Source organism: Magallana gigas, chromosome 5 (genome assembly GCF_963853765.1).
Source record: "Magallana gigas chromosome 5, xbMagGiga1.1, whole genome shotgun sequence".
In the NCBI taxonomy this organism is placed as follows: domain Eukaryota; kingdom Metazoa; phylum Mollusca; class Bivalvia; order Ostreida; family Ostreidae; genus Magallana; species Magallana gigas.
In genome coordinates, this window is record NC_088857.1 from 48,893,260 (window position 1) to 48,919,882 (window position 26,623).

At 35.0% G+C, this 26,623-nt stretch overlaps 2 protein-coding genes across 7 annotated transcripts in view; one reads left to right on the forward strand and one right to left on the reverse strand.

The window, feature by feature from the left end:
• Positions 1-26,623, reverse strand: part of LOC105343219 (lipoxygenase homology domain-containing protein 1) — a 32,132-nt gene that overhangs the window by 1,853 nt on the left and 3,656 nt on the right. The window contains exons 8-49 of one of the 6 annotated variants that reach the window (XM_034462614.2): positions 26,275-26,519; positions 25,606-25,741; positions 25,119-25,263; positions 24,725-24,827; positions 20,259-20,391; positions 19,521-19,907; positions 18,986-19,233; positions 18,657-18,671; positions 17,263-17,398; positions 16,863-17,017; positions 15,637-15,794; positions 15,268-15,341; positions 14,747-14,940; positions 14,347-14,539; positions 13,028-13,069; positions 12,229-12,389; positions 11,851-11,937; positions 11,560-11,733; positions 10,984-11,161; positions 10,642-10,808; positions 10,282-10,418; positions 9,979-10,124; positions 9,656-9,760; positions 9,411-9,519; positions 9,093-9,277; positions 8,712-8,890; positions 8,312-8,428; positions 8,061-8,087; positions 7,243-7,405; positions 6,864-7,018; positions 6,470-6,682; positions 6,084-6,252; positions 5,201-5,409; positions 4,711-4,900; positions 4,180-4,340; positions 3,996-4,082; positions 3,754-3,886; positions 2,935-3,165; positions 1,373-1,546; positions 986-1,121; positions 584-867; positions 81-272 (exon numbers count right to left, since the gene is read on the reverse strand). In XM_034462614.2, coding sequence (XP_034318505.2) covers positions 81-272; positions 584-867; positions 986-1,121; positions 1,373-1,546; positions 2,935-3,165; positions 3,754-3,886; positions 3,996-4,082; positions 4,180-4,340; positions 4,711-4,900; positions 5,201-5,409; positions 6,084-6,252; positions 6,470-6,682; positions 6,864-7,018; positions 7,243-7,405; positions 8,061-8,087; positions 8,312-8,428; positions 8,712-8,890; positions 9,093-9,277; positions 9,411-9,519; positions 9,656-9,760; positions 9,979-10,124; positions 10,282-10,418; positions 10,642-10,808; positions 10,984-11,161; positions 11,560-11,733; positions 11,851-11,937; positions 12,229-12,389; positions 13,028-13,069; positions 14,347-14,539; positions 14,747-14,940; positions 15,268-15,341; positions 15,637-15,794; positions 16,863-17,017; positions 17,263-17,398; positions 18,657-18,671; positions 18,986-19,233; positions 19,521-19,907; positions 20,259-20,391; positions 24,725-24,827; positions 25,119-25,263; positions 25,606-25,741; positions 26,275-26,519 — 6,633 coding nt within the window. The remainder of the gene's footprint in view (positions 1-80; positions 273-583; positions 868-985; positions 1,122-1,372; positions 1,547-2,934; positions 3,166-3,753; positions 3,887-3,995; positions 4,083-4,179; positions 4,341-4,710; positions 4,901-5,200; positions 5,410-6,083; positions 6,253-6,469; positions 6,683-6,863; positions 7,019-7,242; positions 7,406-8,060; positions 8,088-8,311; positions 8,429-8,711; positions 8,891-9,092; positions 9,278-9,410; positions 9,520-9,655; positions 9,761-9,978; positions 10,125-10,281; positions 10,419-10,641; positions 10,809-10,983; positions 11,162-11,559; positions 11,734-11,850; positions 11,938-12,228; positions 12,390-13,027; positions 13,070-14,346; positions 14,540-14,746; positions 14,941-15,267; positions 15,342-15,636; positions 15,795-16,862; positions 17,018-17,262; positions 17,399-18,656; positions 18,672-18,985; positions 19,234-19,520; positions 19,908-20,258; positions 20,392-24,724; positions 24,828-25,118; positions 25,264-25,605; positions 25,742-26,274; positions 26,520-26,623) is intronic. The other 5 variants (XM_066086053.1, XM_066086055.1, XM_066086054.1 and 2 more) reach the window with 5 other exon arrangements.
• On the forward strand, positions 21,478-24,476 carry LOC105343218 (putative leucine-rich repeat-containing protein DDB_G0290503). The gene is made up of 2 exons (XM_011450482.4): positions 21,478-23,801; positions 24,004-24,476. Exons 1-2 carry the CDS (start codon positions 21,791-21,793, stop codon positions 24,102-24,104), a joined length of 2,112 nt encoding a protein of 703 aa, XP_011448784.2. The 5' UTR covers positions 21,478-21,790; the 3' UTR covers positions 24,105-24,476.

Below are 26,623 nucleotides of genomic sequence, written 5' to 3' on the forward strand. Positions count from 1 at the left end.
AATAAGTTTTTAAAAAATTGCCTGCTATACTATTCTTTTAATCTAGAATAAAATAAATTTGTATCAAATTGTCAATTTACCTAGATCAAGACATTCAATCTCAAATTTGTCGATTTGGTTTCGCTCGAAGAGATCCCTCCAGCTCTGCTCCAGAACTCGCTTTCCTGAGTCCCCATTGGCTCCGTAAATTGTTAGGTACACATTGGCATTTGTTCCAGCACCAAATACATCTCCTGTATAGACTACAATCTGATACTTCACAGAGGCAAGACCTGTAATGTAAAATTTTTAATATTAGGTATACTTTTTGGAGATTTAATGATTAGTACAACATACACAGGTAAGTCATCACTGAAAAAAACCTGAGAATTCAAGACTGTTTCAAGTTGTGACTCAAACAACAGAATACTCTTGAATCCCCCAGTAATACACTTGAACACCCCTGTCATATACTTGAATTCCCCAGTCATACACTTGAATACCCCAGTTAAACACTTGAATTCCCCAGTCATACACTTGAACGCCCCTGTCATACACTTTAATCTCCCTGTCATACACTTGAGTGGCTCATTCCTACACTTACTTCTCACAACAGACACCTGGCTCTGCTCCACATCCTTAAGCTCCAGTTCTTTGCCCATGCTACGCTTGAATGGAGATGACCCGATCTCGACCCAGTCCTTGCACGGGAACACGTACTTGTCCCCGGTGCTGGTGTCCGTGACGGAGACCTGGTAACAGTACCACATGGCGTCCTTGCCTTCCAGGTCCTGAAGAGGCTTGTCCTCTCGCTCGTACGCCCCCACGATCACCTTCTGTATCTTGCCCAGGTTCTTACAGCTGTGGCTGAAGGAGTTGGTGTCACCTCTGAAAAAACAAAGGAGTTGGTATTAACAAAATATCCTTTAAATCAGTATTATCTTCATCCTTACAAACATTGTGTTGTAGTTGATGACTTTTTCCATGGGTCATTAAGTCAGTATACCTTCTGAGTATTTTATCCCTGGCACTGTTCTTCATCTTCATTTTGGTTTCTCCTTTCTTGCCCTTGATAATCAGCCAGCCATTGTGTACAGTGCTGGCCTTCTCTTTGTCAGCTGTCTTCACCTCAATTTCATAAACTAAAATGACAGGAGCCAAACAATTATGTCTCTAATTTAGGGATTTTATTCACATTTTTTCTCCCGAAGGGGGGGGGGGGGGGGGATTGTGATATGAAGAACTAATGGGTTTTATAATTCAATTCTATATAATTATACAAATACAAAATCCTGAACTTGTTGGAGAAGCATCTTCTCATTCCATCTTATTTACTGCGCAAACATTAAGATAGTTTTTAACTATTTTTAAACAAACGGCTTCATACACCCACCAGTTTCATCCTGCCCCCCTGGGGTCAGGGGTCGTGTTGCACAGGTCAGCTCCCTTACAATCTGTTTGTCGTCCTCCTTTTTGGACAGCCATTTCCCGCAATGGAACGTGTACTTCTTCCTGCTGGACATGTCCTCCACTTCTATGTAGTCTAAATGCCAGGCAGCTCCAAAACCTACAGGAAATTCAAGAAATACTATGTTACTTTATATATTAAACATTTTTAAACTTTTGAAAATGCCTTCCACATATTCAAGGTAGACAAAAAAATATCCTTGGCATGTAATTCAAACAATTACAGTTCTTCTTTTGAAAAGGAAGGGGGAAATAAAATACTATATATATGTACATAAAAAGTTTTACTTGCCTAATGACTTTTAACGATGACTTTTGTGTGATAGCAGTGTTGCATTGTATGTATAATGTTGTTATACTAAGCAGAAGCAGATACTTGTAACTGTATGAAAGTGTAAGCTCATGGAACATAATATACATTGAATACCTTGCTTTACCTTTCAAGAGAATTAAATTGCCAGTTTTGAACAACTTTTACATATTCATAGTTTAGTGCAGAGTGTATATAATTTGAGGGTCAATTATCTCAAGGTACCAATAGAAGGGGGCGAAAAACTTAAACTCTATGATATTGAATCACACATGGATCTATAGCACTAAAAAAAACTGTAATACTAAAACAAACAGTAAATAACAATTCACACACACTGAGGGCAAGGCAACTTATCTAATGCACTCAATTACAAAAGACTTCAACAAGGAGTTTTAAACAAAGGTAACATAGACAAGAATAACATATATCAGAACTATTGTAAGTACTGTCAATGTTATGAACATTGTAAGTACATGTACTTAGTACTGTCAATGTTATGAACATTGTAAGTACATGTACTTAGTACTGTCAATGTTATGAACATTGTAAGTACATGTACTTAGTACTGTCAATGTTATGAACATTGTAAGTACATGTACTTAGTACTGTCTCTGTTATGAGCAGATCTTTCTTCGTATACTCCTAGAACCCATGCATTTCTAGTCAGGGTCAATTTTAAAATACTTTACATGTATTATATGCATAAACCACTAAATTAGAACATCTTTATAGGCAGTTTTATTGTACTACAATAAGAAAACATGATCAAATAATACTAGGGTAGCTATATAAAGTTTGTAGTAGAAAGCCAAAGTACAAGATCTAGAAAGACTTATAGTTACCTAGAAGTTCTTAGAAAGAAAAGGAAAAGAAAGGAAAATTAGTACATCAAAAATTAGTACATCAACGAATCAGTCAAAACATGCAGATTAACGGTACACAATATTACATGTAATTTACCAAAGTAGGGAATTAAAGAAAACCACGGACAGTAAGTACAAGTATTGTAAATATGGTACTGTACAAAATGTGAGAAAAGTTCATTATTTTTCAAAGAAATACATGCAAAGGGGAAAAACTCTGATCAAAAAGAAATAAATAAATTAAAGTTAATATAGAGGAAAAGATTAAGGATCATTATTTCTGGGAAATAATGTGCACGATATTCCACATACCTTTATTGTCATGCCACACCCGGCACTTTGACATCTCCCCAATACTCAGCATGTCATTGTGCGTAAACACATCCAGCTGATCATTTTCAAACGGACTCTTGTTGGTCTCCGATTTCTTCAGATGGAGTTCTCCAGTGTCACCGTTTGAGCCGAAAAGAATGACGTACACATTGGCGTCCGTGCCAGCCCCAGGTACATTGGAGGTCTTCACAGAGATCTTGTACGTTGTTCCTGGAAATAAAATAGGGGAATTGATAATGAAGATCTAAATACATCAACATCTCGTATCTGATAATCTAAATCATTCAGCCCAAATTTAGAACCATTTTAACAAGACCTTGGACTTTCGGTAGGACATAACTATTTCTTGTATCAAAACAAGTTAAAAATGAAGCTGGTTTTGAGTTTAAGTACAAAATGTGTAGTCTTAGCTCAAACGCCAGACCAATCTTATTGATTCCAAAGAGCCATGGCTAAGTAGCAAGAATAGAAATAGACAGGTCTTCATCACATTGCTGTTTGACACAACTACCCAAAGTCCAAGCTCTTGTTAAAATGGTTCTATCATAAGCAGAAGCTTCAAATTAAAAAAAACATTTAAATCAACCACATACTTAAGTATTTCATGATTGTTCTGTAAATATCATAAAGGAATTTTAATCATTAACTTTATTCAAATCTTAAATAAAATTAATTCACTTGAATACCTTACACTTTTGAGTTTTATAATTTGATTCATCACACATTTCCAATGAATACTATTTAAGCAATATTGACAGTCGTTCATTCATTGGGTGATGTGTGCCCATATATACTTACTAGAAATGACCTCTTTGCCTCGCTTGGTGGCTGGAATGTCTCTCCAGTATTTTTTATCTTCACTCTTCTTTCCAAACCACTGGTTGCACTCAAATTTATACTTCACACCAGTGGCAGTGTTGAACATGTCAATCTGAAAACAAATATAAACAATCTAGCTATGTACACATAATAGCTTACACTATTTTGATTATGCAATGAATCATATTGTGTAGAAACCTAAACAAAGAAAGCATTCCTACCCTTTCTAAGAACCAGCTCTGGCGGCTTCCACTGGCCGATGTCTCCACACGGATTTTCTTTAAGGCTCCTACATCTTCCAACTCAAGCTAAAACAAACAATAAAAAAATTCAATAAATATACACATCAACATTTATATTTAAACCATCTCTTAGCCATTTGAAATAGCTGTAATTGCAGCCTACTCTTATATTATCCTCCCTGGCTCTTTCAAATCTATCAGAGGCTTTTTCAAGTTCCACCGGAGTTGTGGTTCCTTTATCGCCTGAAGCGGAGAGCATGATCTTCATGTCTGTCCCCGCATGATCCACATCACCGGTCACCACTGTGCACTCATATGTAACCTCTGGAAAACCAATTTATATTTCAAATTTGTGGTAGAATTGGCCAATTCCCATTTTTTTTTCATTCCCATTCCATATATTAAAACAATGAAATTTTAATATGCTAGAAACCTTCAGATTTATTTACATTTGCAAGTGCGCTCGCTCTCTCTCTCTCTCTCTCTCTCTCTCTCTCTCTCTCTCTCTCTCTCTCTCTCTCTCTCTCTCTCTCTCTCATTTAACCAATATTCTTACTACTTTAATGTTCTAACACTCCTAAAATATGATCACTGAAATTTAACAATGCAATCAAATGTCATTAAGTGTTAGAAATGTTAGAAAATTTATTTCATTATGCACCTCCTACCCAAACACCTTGATGAGAACACTTACTTGGTCTATAGGAGGTAATGGAGCTCATTCCTTCGTCCAATGAGAATGTCCGCTCCGTCCTTCCATCACTCTTATCCCTTGCCAGCCACTGGCCGCATGAGAACAGGAAGTTCTTGCCTTTAGTGGGCATGTCCACGCTGACCTGTTTAACAAACCAGCCACTGCCGGGGGCGGTGCCATCGTGTCCGAGCTGTGGAAGAGTAAAAATTACAGTCAATTAATGGTCAGTAGGCTAATTACTTAAAATGAAGTCATACCGTCTCCAATTAATCCTAATTTCATTTCATGTTATTCATTAATTCTAGGTCAAATGATTATATATTCATTGAAGAAAAAAGTTAAGGACTTATCAAAATTTAACTAAGAAAAGAGGTCGAGTTTGAAACAAAAATTTTAAGTCTTAATCCAGCTAAAAACAGGGTGTGATTGCCAAATTTTTTAAATACATGATTGCAAACTCATCTGAAATACAGCATAACCCTCACTCTACCTTAATTCTCTTCACTTCATTAACATCTGGTGCATCAAATGAGAAGGTCTTCACTGATCCTGGCTCAAACTTGTCCCCACTCTGAGCAAACTCCAGATACTGGGTCCCTGTGTGTAACTTCTTGGTTCCAAAAATAACTATCCACACATTGGCATCCGTACCATTATCCTCTCCTTCCCCGGTCCAGATCTTAACACTATAAGGAATTTCTGAATCAAAAAATGATAATTAAAATTAGTACAAATATTTACAGATTACTGAGTAAATTACTGATTTTATGACATATGTGGAAGAAAAATACTATGTAATAGTTAGGTCATATTACAGGTAAGTAAAATTTACGCGATTAAGAAGGGGGCGGAGGGAGTGAACCGACCAACCCCTTCTTAATCGCATAAATTTTACTCAATATGACCTAACTTTCTTAAAACATAACCCTCTTTTTCATTCGCGGATCAAAAGTTCCACACTAATCAAATATTATCTCTTTATTTTACAACTCTCTAAGTAGTCAATCGAAAATGTGACTTCGCTGTGAACTTAGAGAAATTCTTAACGATTAAAGGCATCAGTTAATAGAATACCTAGCGACTGCTGATTGGATGAAAAAGTAGGATATGTTCTAATTACTTATATTGTTCAAGATAATATCATGTGGATTTGTACTGATCTTAATACAAGTCAAGTCTTTGTAAATATGTAGATGTATATGCCTGACATATTACATCAAAAGCCCAGAAGTTGAACTGCTAGCTTACGTTCCAGCATCACAGCCCAGACTTTGGACTTGTACCGTAACTTACGTTCTAGCATCACAGCCCAGACTTTGGACTTGTAACTTACGTTCTAGCATCACAGCCCAGACTTTGGACTTGTAACTTACGTTCTAGCCTGGACAGATTGTCCATCTCTTCCTCTTGCATCAGTTGTTTCCGCTTGACACGGGGACTCTTGGAGAATGGATCAATGCTCGACTCTAAGCTGGCCACTGATCCCCCAAAGCGAGTTGACTTGAGGGTCCCTGTACTTGAGCCCATTTCACCATCATATCCCTGACAGAGGAATATAGAGTATTTCAACTCAGATGTACAGAACATTGATACCTATTAAACTTGAAGATTTCAACTATTATTTCAAGTATATGTATTTATTAAAAAATGTATCACTTTTGTTTAACTTATCATGGCCTCTTTCATTATAATAATTATCCATTCACAATTTTCAATGCACTGAAGTCTGACTGCATTTGACCTTGACCCTTAATCTTACCTTGACATACAGTGACCTCTCGATCTTGCAGTCATCCTTGGACTTTGACAGCCATCTCTCGCAGTGGAACATGTACGACTTGTTGCTATCAGCAACATCTATCACCTCCACATAGTCCAAGTTCCAAGATGGATCTAGATTTTTGTTGTCATGCCAAATTTTTACTCTGTAGATTTTTCCTAGATCAGCTGCCTCCACCTTGAAAACATCAATCTGGAAGAGAAAATGAAGATGATCATTTTAATGAAGCTGTTTGTAATAGAGTTGAATTGCAAAGTTTTTTTCATCTTTAAACACTGAAGAGGAGAAAATAATGAATAAAATTGATTCAGTATATAACAAACTTTAAACGAAAACCTGTATCTTGTTCTTATCAATAGATTATTGAACTTACATGATTTCTTTCAAATTTGTCCATGTGAGTCTCAGAATGGGCTAGTTTTCTTTCCCCCGTGTTGCCAAATTCTCCGTAAATGTTGATGAAGACGTTGGCATCTGTTCCTCCTCGGAAGACGTCGCCTGTTTTCACATTGACGGTGTATACCTTCACTGCAATATCAACATAACCACATATAAGCACTGTTCAATGTGTATCAAATTTAGATTAACCTTAGTAGATGAATTACATGTACACAGTACATCTCTCAGTACTAGTTTCAAAATGATCTGAATTGCAACACAGAAAAATAATCTGCTTCAAGTTCAATGTGCAGTAGTTCTACTCAGATCTTGATCACAATGTAGTGAGATAAGACTCGGATTTCTCCACTCACTCTGAAGCTTGTCCTTGACCTTCACTTCTTTCTTTTCCACTTCCCCGTCTTTACGGATGGTTTCTTTGATAATCTTTTCAGGTAACAATTCTCGCACAATTTCCTTGTCATCTTCGTCACGGGCAAGCCAGCGGTTACACGGGAAGACATATAGTTTAGATCCCTGTTCAAAGGAAAGCTCATTGTTTATAATTCCCTCAATATTATTACATAATTTTATTGAACATTCTAATGTATTCTCCATTCATATGGTAACCTATTAGTAAAATAAGAATTAAATCTCCAAATAAGCCATTTTTTTAGAATTTGAAACAGAGTAACCTTTAAGCTTAATGAAACCAGTGCTTGTACATTGAATTGTTAGTATAATTCTAAATTAGAATTGATATGTACTAACACTATGGTTTGTAAATGTTGTGTTGATTAATATATGACTTCACTATTGGTAGAGACTGTAGACATATATATATATAACAGGATCACTACAGAACACTCCAAAAATACAGGGTGTTCAAGTTTTGAGAAAAATGAACCAAAGACATCATGAAAAAATAATAAATAAAAAGAAGTCAAATTAATTGAGTTTTTAAGCAAAAAATAATGGGGAAAAAGTTTTTGAACAGAAACTGTTGAGAGTTTACACAAACATTGGCTTCTGAAATAGAAGGTTAATACAGTGCTGTCATAATAGGGTAAGAGTCTGTATTGTGAACTAAATTGCTACACAATGCAAGAAATTTAAGATTAAGAAAAAAACACTTTGTCAAGAGAAATAAAAGTCAAGTGACAGAATTCCTACAACAGGTGCGCCAACAAACCTGAGATACTTTTGTCCTACGTGATCCCTTCATAAAATCAAATTCTATCATTTAATATTAGGCAAAGATTGGTAACACTCTCATTCTAGCTGTTTAATTAATTATAATCATCATAAGATCTCTGAGTAAAATCCTCTTTGTGCAGTGACATCTTTGTTCATAGCATTATCTGTCATACGGTAATTATTTCCTGTACCCTAAATCCTTTCGGTACTTTAATACATGAACAAAACCTCTTTTAGAGCTCTTACCTTTCCTGAGGCATTGTTGAGGGTTCGAACCTCAACCTTCTCCAGATGCCAGCCGGCAAACAGTCCAGCATTGTCATGACCAATTCTTAACTTGGTCAGATCTCCGACATCTTCCAGCTAAAAGGAAACATGTATGACACATATGTTACACAACTGATTGTAACATTTCATGTACATAAATGTTTATACATGTATAGGTAAATATTTCAAAAACATTAATTTATCTAAATTGCATTCCTTTGATATTCTCTAAATGAATTAATGCTGCAAAATCTGAACCACAGTGTGATTGTTTGCAAAAAATATATATACAAGTACCCACAATGTTTAATTTTTCTTTGTAATATGTAGTTACAAATAAAAGAGTTATCTTTCCCTTGCTTGTTCTGGATCTACATACCTCCACAACAAACACGTCCACTTGACCTTTCTTGAACTTTCCTGACCTCTCCTGTTTCGTACACAGGGACTTTTGCTGTGTACACTGCATGTCTTTACCAAACAACTGGACGTACACATCAGCGCTTGTATCAGCTCCAGATTTGTCACTGGTGTAAGTTCTAATTTCATATGGAATGCCTGAAATTCAGAATAAAAAGTAAAATATTTCAGCAATTACTGATTCCATGACCATTGAAAAAAGATACATTGACATGTTATATTGTCATATCTTAATGTTACCAAAAATAAATATAAACTAAGGGCACTGAAATGACAGTACATGTAAATTTCAATGAATGTACTAAGTAAAAAAAGGAGAGCAAATAAGTCCAATTCTTACATGGAGTGTACTCCTCAGTTTCCAGATTCTGAGGAAACAGTTCCCTTTCAATTTTCCCGTCGTCTTTTCCCTTGGCCAGCCACCGGTTGCAGGGAAATGTCCAGGATTTCCCGAGGGAAGGACAATCAATGATGACCTTATCCAAGAACCAGTCGGAGCGGAACCCAGAGTCATCATGGCTTATGCTAAGTCAAACAAGATCAAGTTCTCAAATAATTTGTACATTTTAAAAAAAAAAGAAATTTATCTCATAAAGATGTTCATATATATGTATTCCAAATTTGACTGTCCTTTACTCCATGCATTCTGTATACTTACACAATCTTTTCCAGTTCTCCAATGTTCACAACTTCTAACACAAACTCATCATCATGTCCTGCCTCAAACTTGTCAGAATACGTCAGGGATGACTTTAGCGGAATCTTGTCTGTAAAATGTAGATTGCATCTTTGTTTGATTCATATTCTTCTTTTCCAATGAAAAACACACTGGTGTGGTATGGTTTGTCATTATTTTTTTAAGCCTTCAATTATGTATTGGGAATAAATTTCCTGGGAACATACCTGTATGGTCCTTATCTCCGTAAAGCTTGACAAACACATTGGCATTCGTGCCAGATCCAAACTCTGTGCCGGTGATCACATGGACATGGTAGGTCGTCATAGCAGCTGAAAGGTCAAGGTTAAAATAATAAATAGATACAAAATTCAACACAGTTTATCATTTTAACAGAAGGAACAAAAGTAAAGCACATATAGTATTTAATTTCTAAAAATTATTTCCCAGATAAAATGATGAAATTGTTCAGTGACTCAACTGATCATTAATATGTTTTTATTGTATTGTATTTGTATAATTTAACCTTTTTGATTACATCAGAACTGACCTTTGGTTTCCAGGGCGACCTCCATTCTGGCCGAGTCCTCTCGCTCGAGTTTCTTGAGCACAGATTTATCCACGGGTACCAGTTCTCTACAGATTTGTCCATCGTCCTTGTTTTTGGCCAACCAGCGCTGACAAAGGAAGTAGTATCTACAAACAGTTCAATAGTTTTTGAACGCCTTTAATATTTAGGCAGGATAGAGATACATTTAGGTAAATGATTCTTGTCAGAAATATTTTTCCTGTAAATGTTACATCTCAATCTGGTACTGAGTTAAGGTAGATGTACTCCACACTAGTGACTTACGTTTTCTTGTTCTTGGTATCTTCAACTTCCACCCTGTCCAAAAACCAGGCCGCGCCCACTAATCCTGAGTTGTCATGCCGAATACGACACTTTGTTAAACTACCGAGTTCCACGGCCTTTATTGTGAAAATGTCCTCCTTAAACATTCCAATTAAGAATCAGATATTAGTCCAAAATGTAACATCATGTGTATCACATTATCTAAAACCTTCTTTAAGTTGCAAATCTAATACAGAATACCTGGTAAGTAAGTAATAAGCTGCAAATATTGTTTTCAAATACCCTCTTTAAAAGGCCATTTATAATTCATCGGCTTTGTCTTGACACAAATTTCGATAAAAGCTATCATAATGGAATTACCTTTCCAGATTCAAACTTATTAATGTTGGTGCTGCTGGTTTTGAGCTGCCTCTCCCCTGAATCCACAGGGTTGTTCTTGTAGGTGCCAAAAAGGGTCAGGAATACATTGGCGTCCGTGCCTGCCCCGCTTACTTTACCAGTGTACACACGGACAATGTACTCAACATCTACAAATCAGAAACAGAATCAGTCAGAATATCAAACCAATCTACAGATAATCATGATGCTAAAATATATCAAGTCTGTTAATTCTTCAATTGAAAATGTTTGAACTTGCAGATTAAAAGAAACTCTTGTTATCAACAATAATTTTTCAGACCCAAAGTTACTTAAATTTCCTACCATCAAGTGCTTTTCTGAGAGGTTTTCCGTCTTTGTCAGTAGGAATGAGCTCGCGGATGATTTGTTTGTCGTCTTCGTCGCTGGCAAACCATCTGTTGACATAGAACCAGTAGTCAATGGTCTCCTCTCCATCGTAGACTTCATCCTCCTCCTGCACCGTTTTCAGATCCGACTTCCTCTGATGAATAAAATAAAAATTTTGCCAATGATAACCTCACATATCAAGACCAGATATCAATTATCACTTTTTCAAATCATTTTCAATAAATTTTCATTTTCCAGCAGTTTCTGTCAATGTTTTTTTTTAAATTTTGTGGTTATGAGGATCCAATGCAAACATTTCCGATTCTTAAAAATTAATTTCAAAGAAAAATTACAAGAGCGTCCCTATAAAAGTACAAAAATATAGAATCAAAGGGGTTTATTTTCCGTAATTTATGTCCAAATTTTGGAACTTTATGGGTCTAAAATCCAACAACTAGCAATCCTGATCTTTCACAAAAAATAGATTCCCAGATATACAGTGTTTCATATATTTTCAGCATATCTTTCAAAACAGTACAATAATGTACTAACCCTAAGGCTCCTCTTGCGTCGTGGGGTTTGGGAGGAAGAACTGCTGTCTGAATCCTGGTCATCATATTGCTGAATCAGGGACTGTCTCCTTTCCTGGGCAGCGTCCACCTTGGGCGTCTTACCGGTCTTTGACTTCTTTTTAGTTCCTGCTTTAGGCCTTCTTTGGATTAACAACTGCGAATGAATATGAAATAAGAAGTATGAAATACAGAGTACCTATATTCATAGGTGATTCTACCATGAGATATTTCTCCAAGTCAATATATCAAGGCACTATAAAATGTTATATACCTTTTCCAAGTGCCATCCAGCTCCAAAGCCTTTTCCGTCATGTCCTATTCTGATCTTTAGTAAATCACCAATATCTTTTTGCTCAAGCTATTTAAGACAATAAAAAATTAAATTCTGATGTCCTGTTTTAAATATTGATGATTTATAGTTTAATATCTTGAATCCATAAATGTAGGAAAGTTTTTTACATTGCCCTTTTGAGATAAAGATCAAAAGATGTGACTAGGTACTCCAAATATAGTAAATCATTGAAAAATGAGTTTCTATAACTCTAAAAGAATCTTCTTTAGAGTACCAGTATCTTCCCTGCAGCAGTGAGAATAGGTTCCAAAACATATTTGCAATTATTAACCAATCAAAAATTTCATGGATACTTGCCTTGAACTTTTCTTTCATGCCTCGTTCAAAGTTATCGGACCTGTTGTTGAGCACTATCTCGTCTGTTTTTCCCTCCGTACCATACATCTGGATGAAGACATTGGCATCAGTTCCGGCCTTTGATATGTCACTTGTCCAAACTGTCACCTCATAGGGAATTTCTTAAACAAACAAGAATCCAAAATTAATTTCAAATTAATAGCCTTACTCTTTGAATATCATAGACAAGAAAATTAGCATTTAACGATTAAAAAAAAAAATAGCCATCTTGGAATTCTTATTTTTATAGTTTATGAAACAATAATTGCATTTACAGTGAATATTATCTGAATGCATGTACTGTTAAGTTTCATTCAGACATGATACATATAAAAACTTTTATTAAAAATAAAACAAAGCACCTAAATCTAATTAAGCTTTAAATCATATCCAGGCACATGTATATGTGTTACTAATGATCTCATTTATCATAAAAATTCACATCCGATTTCCTAACTACAGTAACAACAAGGGGGTCAGCTATGGGAAGTAAAATCAAAATTCTGAAAACTATCATGTTGTGAAGCATATAATACATTGCAATATTCCACAAAATCTTCATGCAGGTTTAAATTTTCTACCATTCATGTTCATAAGTCTGTTATACAAAGACAATCCTATATATAGTCACAATAACTGACTAACTACCCCCTGAAAAAGCCAAATATGTCAAAATGCATAAAATGAGAGTTTTTATTGAACAGGCTAGAAAATTTGGAAACTAAAACATGACGATCTTCATGCACGTTTCCCATTTTACCCTCTTCATCACAATCTGGGGTCACTGTGGGGTCAACAGCATCTGGTACATTTGTAAATAAATATATTAATATTATGTAAAAATATTTCTAATGATTCAGAAATTCTATGATAATTTTTTCCTATTCTTTTCACAAAATTGACTGTATTTGAGTTCTATATAAAATGATAGTAAGCAGTGTTTTGACAGCAAAACATATCGTTAGTCTGTCTTACCATGCAGAGGGAACACATTATGATTACCATGTTATCTTGTACAACACAGTCCAATGAGAAATAACAAACAAATATTAAACCCAACAATGTACATGACGTATTTGGAATTGCATTTGCCATAATAATTTTCCTTCTAGATCATTCTTTAAATCATTTGCTTATATCAAATTATATATTTATATTAATTCTTTAAAATAATTAAAACACTGGCATTTTATTCATTGGTTAGCCATTCATAAATCAACAACATGGTGCTTTTATTATCTCTTTAATTCACACCAACTTGTCCATACCTTTTACAACAGCTAAAACATTCATAAAAAATAGACAACAGTGAATTGCACAGTTATTGTTATACTCCGATGTTAACTGAGTTCATTTGCATAAAACATCAAATGCATCAATCAATGTTAAAACATCAATCTATGTCACTCAAGGAGAGAGCTAGAATTCCTGTAAATAGTGCAGAATGGGAGCTGAATGCTTGTCATCTTGTTCACACAGTATCTCTGTGTTATTGTCACACAAAATCAATGCCAACTCTTACTCTGGCGTACGAGCCATCGAAGGCCCCTTCCTCTATATCCTAGTATATATACATGTAATATCATTAGTTAGTGTTTGATGCAAAGAAATTTTCCCACATAACCCTCTGCAGTCAACACATGCATTATCTATTTTGGAAGGGGGAGGGGGATAGAAAACATGAATCAAAAGAAAATTGTTTGATTCAGTTACACACAAACTAAGAATGTAATTTCCCACAAAATCATTTAAGTGCATTGTGTACGAACATATTGTAATAGAAAGTGTTCCAGATTATGTCAAGACTTGTGATATTGCTAGACTGCATGTATCAACTGAGTCTTCAAACAACAGAGAATAACAAATTTACTCCAATAGCACATGAAGGAGAGGGGAAAATGAAGACTTATCCAGAAAACTTAACTTTGGATCCCCTAGATTGGAACTTATGTTCTATATCATGTAAGAAACACAAAAAAGTAAATTAGAAACCCCAAATATTAAGCTGAAATCAAGAGTATTACAATTTTAACTGCAATTTTTACTTCATGCAAAAAATTAAAAATAAAAGTGACCTACTTTTTTCTCTTTCCTCTTTAAAAGAGGGTTCCAGTTCTATTTCTATTTCACCATCTTCTTCGCTTTTGTCTAACCAGCGATGACAGGCAAACACGTACTGCTCACCGATGGATGGAATATCAATCCGTACCTCATCCAAAAACCAACCCGAGCCAAAATTGGCTCCATCGTGTCCTATTCGGATTCTCTTGATCTGTAACAAGTGACAAATAAAGACTAAAGCAGAATAAAGGTGACAATAGTTGCTGTTGTTTTGTTTCTTTGATATCACATTTTTTACCTATTCATAAATGGCAATGTAATTACGGAATAATGTAAATGAAAATCCTAACAAATCTGTGACAGTAATTTTATACACGTACAACAAAACAACATAGTGTTCTGTGTATATGTAACACACCTTGCCGATATCTTCAGCATGAAGAATAAAGTGATCTGTTCTGTTCCTCTCAAACTTGTTAGAAGTGGACTCCGCATTTTCTAGCTTCAATAAACCTGTGTCGCCCTTCTCTCCGAATATCTTCAGGTGAACATTGGCGTCAGTGCCGGCTTTGGACACATCTCCCGTCTTCACATACACATTGTATGTGGTTTCTGAAAATCATTCAATTCATTCATTAGCTTCATGAATGCTGAATCAAATTTAAAAATTCAAGCGTTTTTTTTCTGATGCCAAGTTGCATAGTGCTGATGTAATTTCAATTTTCTTTTTGTTATGTTTCAAATGAGTACTCCTTTGTCAAGGAATTCTGCGATATTTTTACTTGTTGAGTGAATAAAATGAAATAAAATGTCCAGAAAAAATTTAGTAGAGAGACAGATAAATTAAGATAGTGATATTAATATATTTGCCAAGGATTATAAAGATAGAATACTGTGACTTTTGCAGCCCCTGTCCAGAGGATGACAGTACATACTTACTAGCAAGTAACTGAGACCCTGACACGGAGAACTCTTTTACAATATGTCCAGATTCTTCATCAGAAGCCAGCCACCTGAAAGCACAATATTGTCAGAAACGTTACACCTGAAGGGTTAAACCAGCACAGTTTTGTTTCTAATCAGCATTGAAGATTATTACAATGATGTCATTTTATCAAACTTTGTGTTTACTCAAAATTTACAGTCTTCACTGACTGAATTAGAATCATTAAGGTAAGGTTTGTGGCTTGCATTTGTACCAAAGTTGCATACCATTTTGTTCACTATAATAAAGTTTTTTTTTTATAAAATTCAAAAGAACTACAACACTACATAGGAGTGACATAAGTTGTCTCCCTTAGAACTTACGAATTGCAATCTATGTTGACATTGTATTTAGGTTTGTCAGGATGTTTAATAACAACTTTTTCTAGATACCACCCCGCTCCGATCCCTTTGCCATCATGACCTATCTCTATCTTTTTTATCTTCTCCAAGGTCACAGCCTCAATTTCAAACACATCACACTGAAAAAAAACCCACAAAAATCTTACAATTATAGCTATATTGCAAAGAAATATTATCTGGGAATAGATTTAGGGACAAAAAAAAACTTGAATGAATAAACAGGCTAATGAATTCATGAATTCAGAATCATACTTGCCAACTGACCCGATTTCGTCGGGTCACACCCGATTTTTCAACCCTTCACCCGATTATTTTTTATGACCCGCCGGGTCATGCTTTTCACCCGATTTGTGTCGAACAACCCGAAAATCTCCCGATTTCCGGATTTGGTTCGTAAATTACGTTGCGCATTTGACTTCCAGTTATGAACCCAATCTGAGTTTGGATTTACGTAACGCGTAAACAATGCCGATGGCTATAACAGACACATTAACTGATTAAGTGTAATTATTATCGTGAGTTGTTTTGACTAAGCGAAGGTTTAAATCATTAAATGTGATGGTTTCCAATAAGAAAAGGTCTTCATCGGGGCCAGCGGAATCAAAACCAACAAAAAGAAAACGATATTTTTGTAATATCTGGGAAAATGAACTCCCATAGGTAAAACAAAGTAATCGAGTACAAAACGAGGCTTTTGCGTTCTGTGTAACGCACATTTGAATATTGGATTTTGTGCCCAAAATGATCTGACTAAACATGCAAAAACGCTAAGTCGTCACTCATGTATAGAATGCTTTTTAATACACAAAAGTCTTCCAAGTCACTTACAACTTTCATGCCATCATTTACAGAGTTCAAAAGCAAGGTTAATGTAGCAGAAACTCTTTTTGCATTTTTTTTTAGCTGAACACAACCTACCATTTTCTGTGTCAGATCACTTTACAAAATTCAAAATCAGCAACTGTTAGTTAAAATGCTTCTTTGCAATAAGTATTACACATAAGTTTTAACACATATTTCTATTGTATATACCTATGAAATGCATGATAAATATGTTGTGAATGTCGTTACGCGCTATGACCAGATTTTTTACTTTCCAAATCTGGTCATGACCAGATTTTCACATGTTAGAGGTTGGCAAGTATGTTCAGAATAGATTGATTGCGGTGGTTTCCCATGCTCCTCACCTGTCCTTTTTCAAACTTGTTGATGTTGGTGGATGAATTAGTCAGGTGACGTCTGCCTGTGTCTCCCAACTCTCCAAATATACACAGAAACACATTTGCATCTGTTCCAGCACTCGATTTCTTCCCTGTGTAAACCTCAACTGTGTATTTCACCACTGAAAAAAGAACATATCATCAAGTTTCTCACTTAAAGATCATGGTATCATATTGTTATCATAGTAAAATACACATCCACAATCATGATCCATAAGAATTGCAAGCAACCTTTGCATGCAGCTAATTTATTGTCACAAATCAGTGTCTCATTCACCATTTCAAATAAATCGTCATATTAGATTTTACAAATTTGAAATAAGGCATGTGATATTTATCTATATTGCTGTATGTATGTAGAACTTACAGGCTAGTGGTTTCTTGACGAGGGGTCCCTCGGCCGGCATCTCCCTGACCGTGGAATGGTCATCTTCATCCGCGGCCAGCCACCGGCCACACTTAAATGTGTACTTTTCTTTGGTTGTCACATTTTCCATTTCAATCTATGAATGAAAAATATGGTATATGAAAATCTAGCAGAACTCGACTTTAGTGAAATTCACTTTGTTCAATTGATATACATTGCACACATAAACCCTTGAAAAATCTAGTAAAACATGAAAAGTTCTGACATATAAAGGTGCTTTGACTGAAATGATATGACATTTTATCAGTGAATGAAACATAAATTTTGACTTAAAACTCTCAGCCTACTCCATTCTCCTTTTCTACTAAAGAATTTGATATGTATTGATAAGTGATGAGAATTAAACACTGGGCATGCATCCATCCTTCACATATTCAACAACCCTTGTTCCCTGACATGCGTACAAGTGATTATCATGTATGATGCAAAATAAAATCAAAATCTCTAGCTAACCAGAAATTGTTATCAGAGTAAAGATTCAATCAAAATTGTAATGAAAAACAACAACAACAAAACAATCTAGTTATGATATCATAATTACCCCCTCTCTCACTCCCTACCCCCTTCCTTAAGAAAAATATACATTGTAAATATACATACATATATATTGTATGACACAATTTGTACAAGTAATATATATTTAAATATGCAGGTGTATATAGGTGGGATGCAGCTACCACTACACTTCACTGAAGCACTAAAGGGTAAGACAATTTTTGGGTCCACAACTACCAGTCCTGGTAAATGTTGAGGATACACAATTTGATTGTAAATGTGGTGATGAAACAACATCATCTGCTTATACCATGTCAAGTATTTTTAACGCTCTTTAAATGTGGCTATAATGATTCTAAAACATACTATCCCCAACTCTGTATGCTGTTGGCAGGGTATATCATAGTTTCTTTTTATATCACATGTTCACTGACAATTACCAACACTTTTATAAGTACTGTACAGTTTCTTTCGTCTAATTTCGTCAGAATTCAAAATTTTCTTTTAATTTTCTTTGTAGAATTAGAATATGAAGGGAATGTGATCATATGTATAAAACTTGATTATTGCAAGATTTTACAGGCTATAAGTACAGTAATAAAACAATGGTAGGACAATGAACCTTCTACTAGCACATTTTTTAAATCCACCCAACCCATCCCTGTTGAAATGAGAGAATTCAATTAATTCACAGATTTATAAACTTGAAACTGCAAAACACACAAGATTCTATCTAAAAGCCAAAAACAAACTTAACAAAAAGCTGTGAGAAAAGTAACCTTAAAATACATTCACATGGCATTCTTCTAACATGTACCATGCATTCCTCCCATACTTACTTCTCTTGGTAATTTCTAAGTTGACAGATTTGGAAATGAGTTGATAAATATGTATTCTTTGCAAGAATAATTGATATATTAATAGCAAGGTGCAAAATCTTATAAAATTCTCTTAAACTAAAAAACACTCTGTGCTGGAAACACAAATTGTAGAAAAAATTACTTAAACCAGCTAAGACTGGTAATCAATACAGTTTAGTTCTATTCAAAACCCCTTTTTGAGTAAATACACCCAATAAGAGCCCAATTATTTCACGGAAATTTTGATTTCTAGTGTGCAAAATATGAGTGCAGTAAGAAAGGTCCTTTATTGATATCAGACTGCCTACCTTGTCCAGCTTCCATCCTGACATTAAACTAGTGTCATCGTGGAAGACCCGCAGCTTGTAAGGCTTTCCGACGTCCGACACATGAATATCAAATTCATCAGTGTTACCCTGCTCAAACACATCACTCTTGTTATCAAGTTCCACTTCATCGGTTTTTCCCTTCGTTCCGTATAGACAGACAAACACTTTAGCATCCGTGCCGGACAGACTTTCGTTACTCGTCTTGACCCATAAATGCCAGTGAGTTCCTAGAGTAAACAAAATCATACTCATGATCCTTAAAAATAAATTCCAAAATACATTTTCATATTTTCATAATAAATTATAACTTGAAATTGTGATCATACTACAGGAATAAATTATCATTTACATACATTAATTTTTTATTTTCCCCATTACTCTATCATTTTACAGGATGGTTAATTCTTGATTCCATTACAAAAATTTGAAATTTTGACATTATTTGCTCTTTATCATTGTGAGAAAAAGTGGTATTTATTTATAGCAAAGACAATAAAATTTCAAATGCTCTCACTTTTCTCCTTCTTTTGTCGCATGGCCTTTTGTTCGTAGAGTGTCCTCTGGATCTGTCCATCCTCGCTGTCCGAGGCCAGCCACTGTTTACAGGGAAACACCTGCTCAATGCCGGTCGTGGGGCAGAACACAATGATCTGTTCCAGGAACCACCCCGCCCCCACCCCACTGTTATCATGCCCAACCTCCAGACTCTGTACAGGACTCAGCAGCGCCTGGAGGTTGATGTTGAAGATCTCGGATCGGTCTCTCTCAAAACTGCCATTCTCCAGCCAGATCTTGCCGCTCGACTCCTTGTTAGGTCCGCCCTTCATCATGATAAAGACTCGGGCATTTGTCCCTGCGTTTTTCTTGTCCCCAGTCATTACAGTGATCACGTATGGCACACCTGCTCAAAACCAAAAAATATGTAGATACATTTTAAAATATACTGACTTTTGAAATTTACAACTGAAAGAGTTTGAAGAAAATAGCTAGATATATATCTAGTAAATCATTTAATCCTTTTTACGCTTTAACAAAAATAAGCCCAAATTCTTGTTATAATTAAAGCATTTTTTATTATCAATAATTCTCTCCTTTGTTAAATTTTTCATACTAATGATGTAAAAAATTGATAAAACAAACAACAAATATTAAAACAACCTCTTTTTTTCAAATTTACTCATTAAATCTAAAATTCTGTAAATGTTAACAGCGTGACTCATTGATGTAGGGCGCCACACATTTGGATACTAACCTCCATAGGAGCTGGCAACACCCACTCCCGGCAAGAGGTCCCGGAAAAGAGCACCGTCATCTTCATCATCCGCGAACCATCGACCACAGGGAAACTCGTACACTATGTTGTTGTCACAGTCATCAATGATTACCTACAACAAAATGTTGTTCTACTTGTTACAATTATTCTGATAAAATACATGTATAAATCAAATTATAACAAATATTATTGAAAAGTGTACTCACATCCTTAAGCCAATAACTACAGCATCTTATATCTCATTGACTTTTCATATTAATATTGTGTTGATATTATATATGTACCAACCCATGGTTTCCAACTATTGTGATAATTCTTCATAAAAATTCACAGCTTATTATTTAATGTGGCATACAGTACGTGCTTTCATAGATGAGCAGCAAAAAAAATTAAGAATAATATACAGTAAAACTTCAAGTTTCAGTACTGAACTTTGAACTGTATTTCACACAAAAAAAGTGCATTTAAATGCAGTCTGACACTGGCAAATAACCACAAAACTTTACTGAAACAATTGGTTTATTTTGCTGTATCTCAAGAATCCATCAGTCAATGATAACAAGCAGTGGGAGAAGCTCATTCAAAGCAGAGACTGACAGTCAACACATGGTAAAATTGTTTATGTAAATCTACTTCAGAATTACAGATTTACAACCATTACCTAGATTCCTGAAGAATGAAAAGAAAACCCATTGATTCACTGAATGGCTGTCGTCATAAAGAAGCAAGGAGAGGGTGGCATCATGAAACAGTGGCAAAAGTAAATTCTGATTTCTCTCCCAGCAAAAATTTTAACTATAATTTCTTCCCATGTGAAATCTTATCGAAAGTTATTTTTCTTTTTTATCGATGAATGAATGAAAGTAAATCATATCAAAATTCATGACTGATTAATATTTTTGTTATTTAAACTATTCATGAGTATTATGTTTTCAATGAAATGAGAACATTTAATCTAATATATTGCAAAATATGAAGAAATATTAAATTTCCTAAACTTTCTTAAATTTATAATATATAATGCTACCCCATGCTGCAAAATCGACCATTTCACACCGTGACTTGGTGATGAATTAGAAGTAAAAATATTTTTTCCATTACTGATAACAAGTGTGTTTACATTGGGCAATGCAAGCTTTCTTTTGTTGGCAAAAAACCTCCTCCCCGATGTAGAGGCGGAAAAACCTTGCTTACTGGTCATCAATCAGGGCTGTCATTCCCATTACACTCATCCTGAGCTCCCTACGATATATCTACAGGCATTTTGCAATATCACTTCCACTTCATGAAAATATGTTGGATTGAGAAATGAATTCTTGTTCTCTTTGAGTAGGAAAGGTGTTCTTAATTGTGGTGAAAAAAAATTCAGAATTATAATGGGATCATTTGTGGATTGGATCAAAGGAACAACTTAGAGAAAAAATGTTCATTTAGTTCAGATATCATAATATATAATAATTTTGGACTTGTACATTATTGTGTGAACTTTTAAAACAGACAAAAAGAGAGAGATGTATGGAGTTTCATTCATCATTTGTTTCATCACTTTTGCTGCTCTAATAAATCAGGTTTGGCCAATGGCAAACAGCATTGGTCAGGATTGTGTGGTAAGCTTGACCATACCCATGGACAGCATCAAAAGCAGCTGCAACACAGACGAGAGAATACTGAGGAAAATGCAGGCTTTGGAGGCCAAGCTTGAACGGATGAACAAGAAGGTAGAGGGGTTGGCGGTTAGAATGCCACAAGTCACATCACAAATAGGCGGAAATCAAGAAACTATGAGAAGATTGGAGTCTAACCTAGCGAAATCAGCAACATATTTCAAAGAATTGGATAACAAAATTCTTGAATTGGAATCTAAGCTGCCAAAATTAAATGGAGAGGATAACATTGTCTCACAGCGAAGCAATTCCTTGGATTCTCTATTGGATCCAGTCAGGCCCCTGGTCATGAATGAACTGGACAGATTCAAAGACATCTGGATGAGAGATCTGACTGAGAATATTGTACCTGTAATTCTTAATTCAGAAAACAAACTAGGTGTTGCATTTAAAGAAAAACTTATTCAAAATCTAAGAGCACACATAAAAGCAGATCTTTTTAAACCATTAGAAATTGTTGAATCTTCCAGTGACATTGAGGAGGACATCAACAACTCCACAGATCTGGAAGAACTTGGCACAGAGTTTATGGTTGTGACAAAACATACAGAAATTCCAGAGACCACATCCGAGACACCATGGGATCACAATTCATTGGACATGTTGGCACGGACGTTAAAATCTATCAGCATTGGTTCTGATAACAAAACTAAAGGAAATGCCAACACAGAAGATAAAACAGCATCTAATTCTTCGTCTGTTTTCAACAGAGAGAATGTGTTGAAATTGTTAACATTTGTTAAAAGCCAGATATCAAAGGAGATGAATGAAAAAATAAATGAATTTGATTTCAAAATCCAAAACATTAGTGATATTCTGTTTACAAGATATGAGAATTTAGAAAATAACATTTCAAATTTCCATGGCAATGAACTAGTGCAAAGAAATATCATAGAAAATAATCTCTCAAATATCAGCAAAGCTTTAAGTTTGCTTGAAGTTAAGTTCAATGAAACTGTTGGAGATTTACCAAAGACGGTAGAAAATTACACCAAATTAAGGATGTCAACCTTGGAAACAGCAATTTCTCAGAAACTTCACACAGCAGTATCAAGAATGGATGAAGAGATTTACTCTCAGGGCAGAAGAGTTAACATGTCAACAAGTCTCGTGAATATTTTCCAAGGTTCGCTGGCAAAATATCACAATCAGAGTAAAACAGACATCATTCAACTGCAACAAAAGGTAGGAGAACTGGGTTTACTTCTGAAGGCAAGTGCCAATGGTGACAGCGATGCGATAAACGAGAGACTGAGATATCTTGAGACAGAGATTCAGGCAGTGGCCGATACACAATTAATGATGGAACTAAGCAATGATCAATTCAAATCTGGCTTGAAAGAAAATCACAAAAATGCCCAAAATGAAATAAAAATTCTGAAAGAAGAATTACAGGCCTTTGAGTATGAAGTACTTGGAATAGATCATTTGAAAGTCGCCATGGGAAATCAAGATATTGTCTTAAATAACACTGTAGATAAAGTCAATACATTTGAGATCAAACTCGGTGACATACAGAAAACTTTCACTGACTTCACTGTTGAAGTCATGAGTAAAATCCAGTGGGTGCCTTACAACTTCTCAAACTCAATCTTCAGAAATAATTGTGAAGGAGGTAAAAAATACATTCGTAAAAGTTTCCTTGAGTCTTCTGTCATTAAATTTGTTGGGGTTCAACTTTGCTCCAACATCAGATACAAGATCTTCCTTGCGGCCAGTAAAGAGGGGATGTTCTATGACATTGGTGACAAGAACGGGCGGGGGGAGGACCACTGCCAGTTTGTGGGAGCCACCGTTCCAGACAATACCACCAAAGCTTACACTGTGGACAAATCATTTGTGTTTTCGTCCACTGAAGGTAAACAAATACTACTCAATCTACCATTAAATATTTACAATAAGTGATATTTGCACCTAATTTTTTTTCTTCAAGTTTTCTATCATAATATTTGAAAGTTTTAAAAAAAATTCATTAAATCTCAAGTCATTTTTCAAAATGAACTCAACATTTATCAAATCAATCGGTGTAGCATTCATAGCTGTCTGTCATCAATTCACAGGATATATACGAGCAAACTGGGATGAGGATCTACATGTTGGAAAGATATCCTTCCTGCAGCCCACCCCCGCCTACTATGAGTGTGGGATTTCTATACCATAGAGTCTGGGCTCAAGCTTCTGATAACAATCAGCAGTTAACATACTCCTTGAAAACCAGCAGCCAAAACTGAAAACTTTCAAACCGCAAGAGATCTTGTATGAATAAGAGGGTGTAGTAGGTTGTGGTTCAAGAGAATTAATTACAAGGCTGACAAATAACCTTGAAAGATTGTTTTAGTTTGTAGATTTTTGTATTTACTCAAGTGGTTTTATATCTGATGTTTATCTATATATACAGTGTATATTTATTTTTTTTCTTTAGAAACATTTATCGATCTAACTTTAGTGGGTATTTTCCTTGTGTATGATTTTACAAGTATATAGATATTTTTTCATGTTTTTTCCAATAAAAATTTCTTAAATAATTAGAGAAGTTGCATTTTTTTCAACAATTAAATTTGATATAAATCTTACGGTGCCAATTTTTTTTAGCTTGCTGCTACATTGAATCATAAATGTTACTTTGATTCCTTCAACAGTAAATCAAACTTATAAAAAAAAGTATTAATCATAATAAAAATAAAAAGAAGCTATATTTTGCTGTTGACACAATGAAAAAACTACATCCCAATTTCACTGCATGCACATGATGGAAGGCACACAAACCCCTGATGTACTTACCTTGTCAAGGTACCAGCCTGGTCCAAAGCCAGTGTTGTCGTGTCCAACACGTATCCTGTTAATTCGACCAAGGCATGGGCACTTGACCAAAAATTCATCTTTGCTGTTGAGGAGAAAGTGTACATTATTATAAACATATTATCAATAGAGCAGAGAGAGAGAGAGAGAGAGAGAGAGAGAGAGAGAGAGAGAGAGAGAGAGAGAGAGAGAGAGAGTTGTTTGGTTTTATTAATGTTTATATTTATTTTAATCTTTATTTGAATTGAATGAGAAGAAAGTCTCAGAGACAGAGAGAGAGAGAGAGAGAGAGAGAGATAATGAGTGCATCACAGGAAGTGTAAATAAATTACAAAACTAGAATGAAGACAATAGGTGATATCATCCAAAGACTCACCAGTTTCTCTCAAAATTGTTTTTGGAATTGTCCAGCTTTTGTTCTCCAGATTCCCCATTTTCTCCAAAGATGCTGAGAATGACATTGGCGTCAGTTCCTGCCCCTTTCTTGTCGCCTGTGTATACTGTCACTTTGTATTTGCTATCTGTAGATATGGTAAACAAATTCATGTCATGTGATTGTGGAGAATTTTAACTAAGCCAACAAATCTTCAGAGAATACAAACATGAAATTTCTGTATTATATCAAATGAGAATATAGGTCTCAACCCCATTTTCTGAAAGAATTTCATTCATTTACAGTAGTGCTAATATTTTTCAAATATCATAAGTGGATATTTTCAACATATATAAACAGAAAAAAATGTTTTATGGAAAATTTGAAATAATTGTACAATTTACATGTTTGTAAAAAGAGACTGCCATCAAAAACTCAAAATGCAAAAAGACAGCATGTTTAAATGGCATCAATAAGAGGAATTTCTCACCTTTTCTGATAGCAAATGGATCTTTGCTGCCAATGAGGTACCTGGAAATAGCCCCATCACCTTCATCTCTGGCCAGCCACATTCCACAGGGAAAATAGTACTTCCATTTGGGGTGGTTCAGATCAGTAATGACAACCTATTTTATTTTAGGAATGAATTTAATTTCTACCTATGTTACCTGTCCAAAGTTATGTTATACTCGTATAACATAGGTAGAAATTAAATTCATTCCTTAAAATTTAATTTTCTACAACTAAAATAAAAAATAAAGACAATCATATAGTAAAATGACGCTAATTGGTACAAAATTTAAATGTAACGTTAAGCCGATTAATACTTTTTGCACGCACGTCGTATTGTGACGCAGACAAGTTATGTTATACGATATATATGAATTTGTTTAGCCAATTAAATCAGGCGTTACAACCACAATTAAATTATAAAGTTATAACCATAAAGATTCACAGTACATGGAGTACCATCTAGCAGTCAGTATCATTATTTACTACATTTGCTGTTCAGCATATTTCTTGTTTACCGGTAAACATGTACATGTATTTGGAATATCTCATAGAATTTTGAGTGAAAAATTAAAATGCACTTTAGGCTTAAATCAATCAGTTTCCTATGAATGTATTTTATTTCAGGTACTATCCTCAGAATACCGACCCTTTCTAGATACCATCCAGCACCAAGTCCAGTATTGTCATGTTCCACTTTAATTTTCTTCATGGGCCCCACACAGTTGGTTCTGATCTTAAAGGTATCACTAGAGTTTTGTCTGAAGTTTGTGCGAGTGAAATCTTTGAGATGGAGTTTGGGGGTGACACCTGTTCGACCTTCAATAGTAACATACACATTGGCACTTGTTGATGCTCCATTTTTGTCTCCTGTCACTGTTACAATTTCATAATCTGGAAAATAAAAAAAAATCTTCAGTTTGTCCAGAATTGCCCATATCCATGATGAAAACTTTTTAAAATCTTACTCTCTGTTCTTGAAAACTGAATTATATCTT

Bases quoted from the DNA above. Each gene is read 5' to 3' on its own strand.
- LOC105343218 (XM_011450482.4), top strand. From the start codon at position 21,791: ATGTATGGAGTTTCATTCATCATTTGTTTCATCACTTTTGCTGCTCTA. The intron at 23,802-24,003 runs GTAAACAAATAC...ATCAATTCACAG, and splicing joins TGTGTTTTCGTCCACTGAAG to GATATATACGAGCAAACTGG.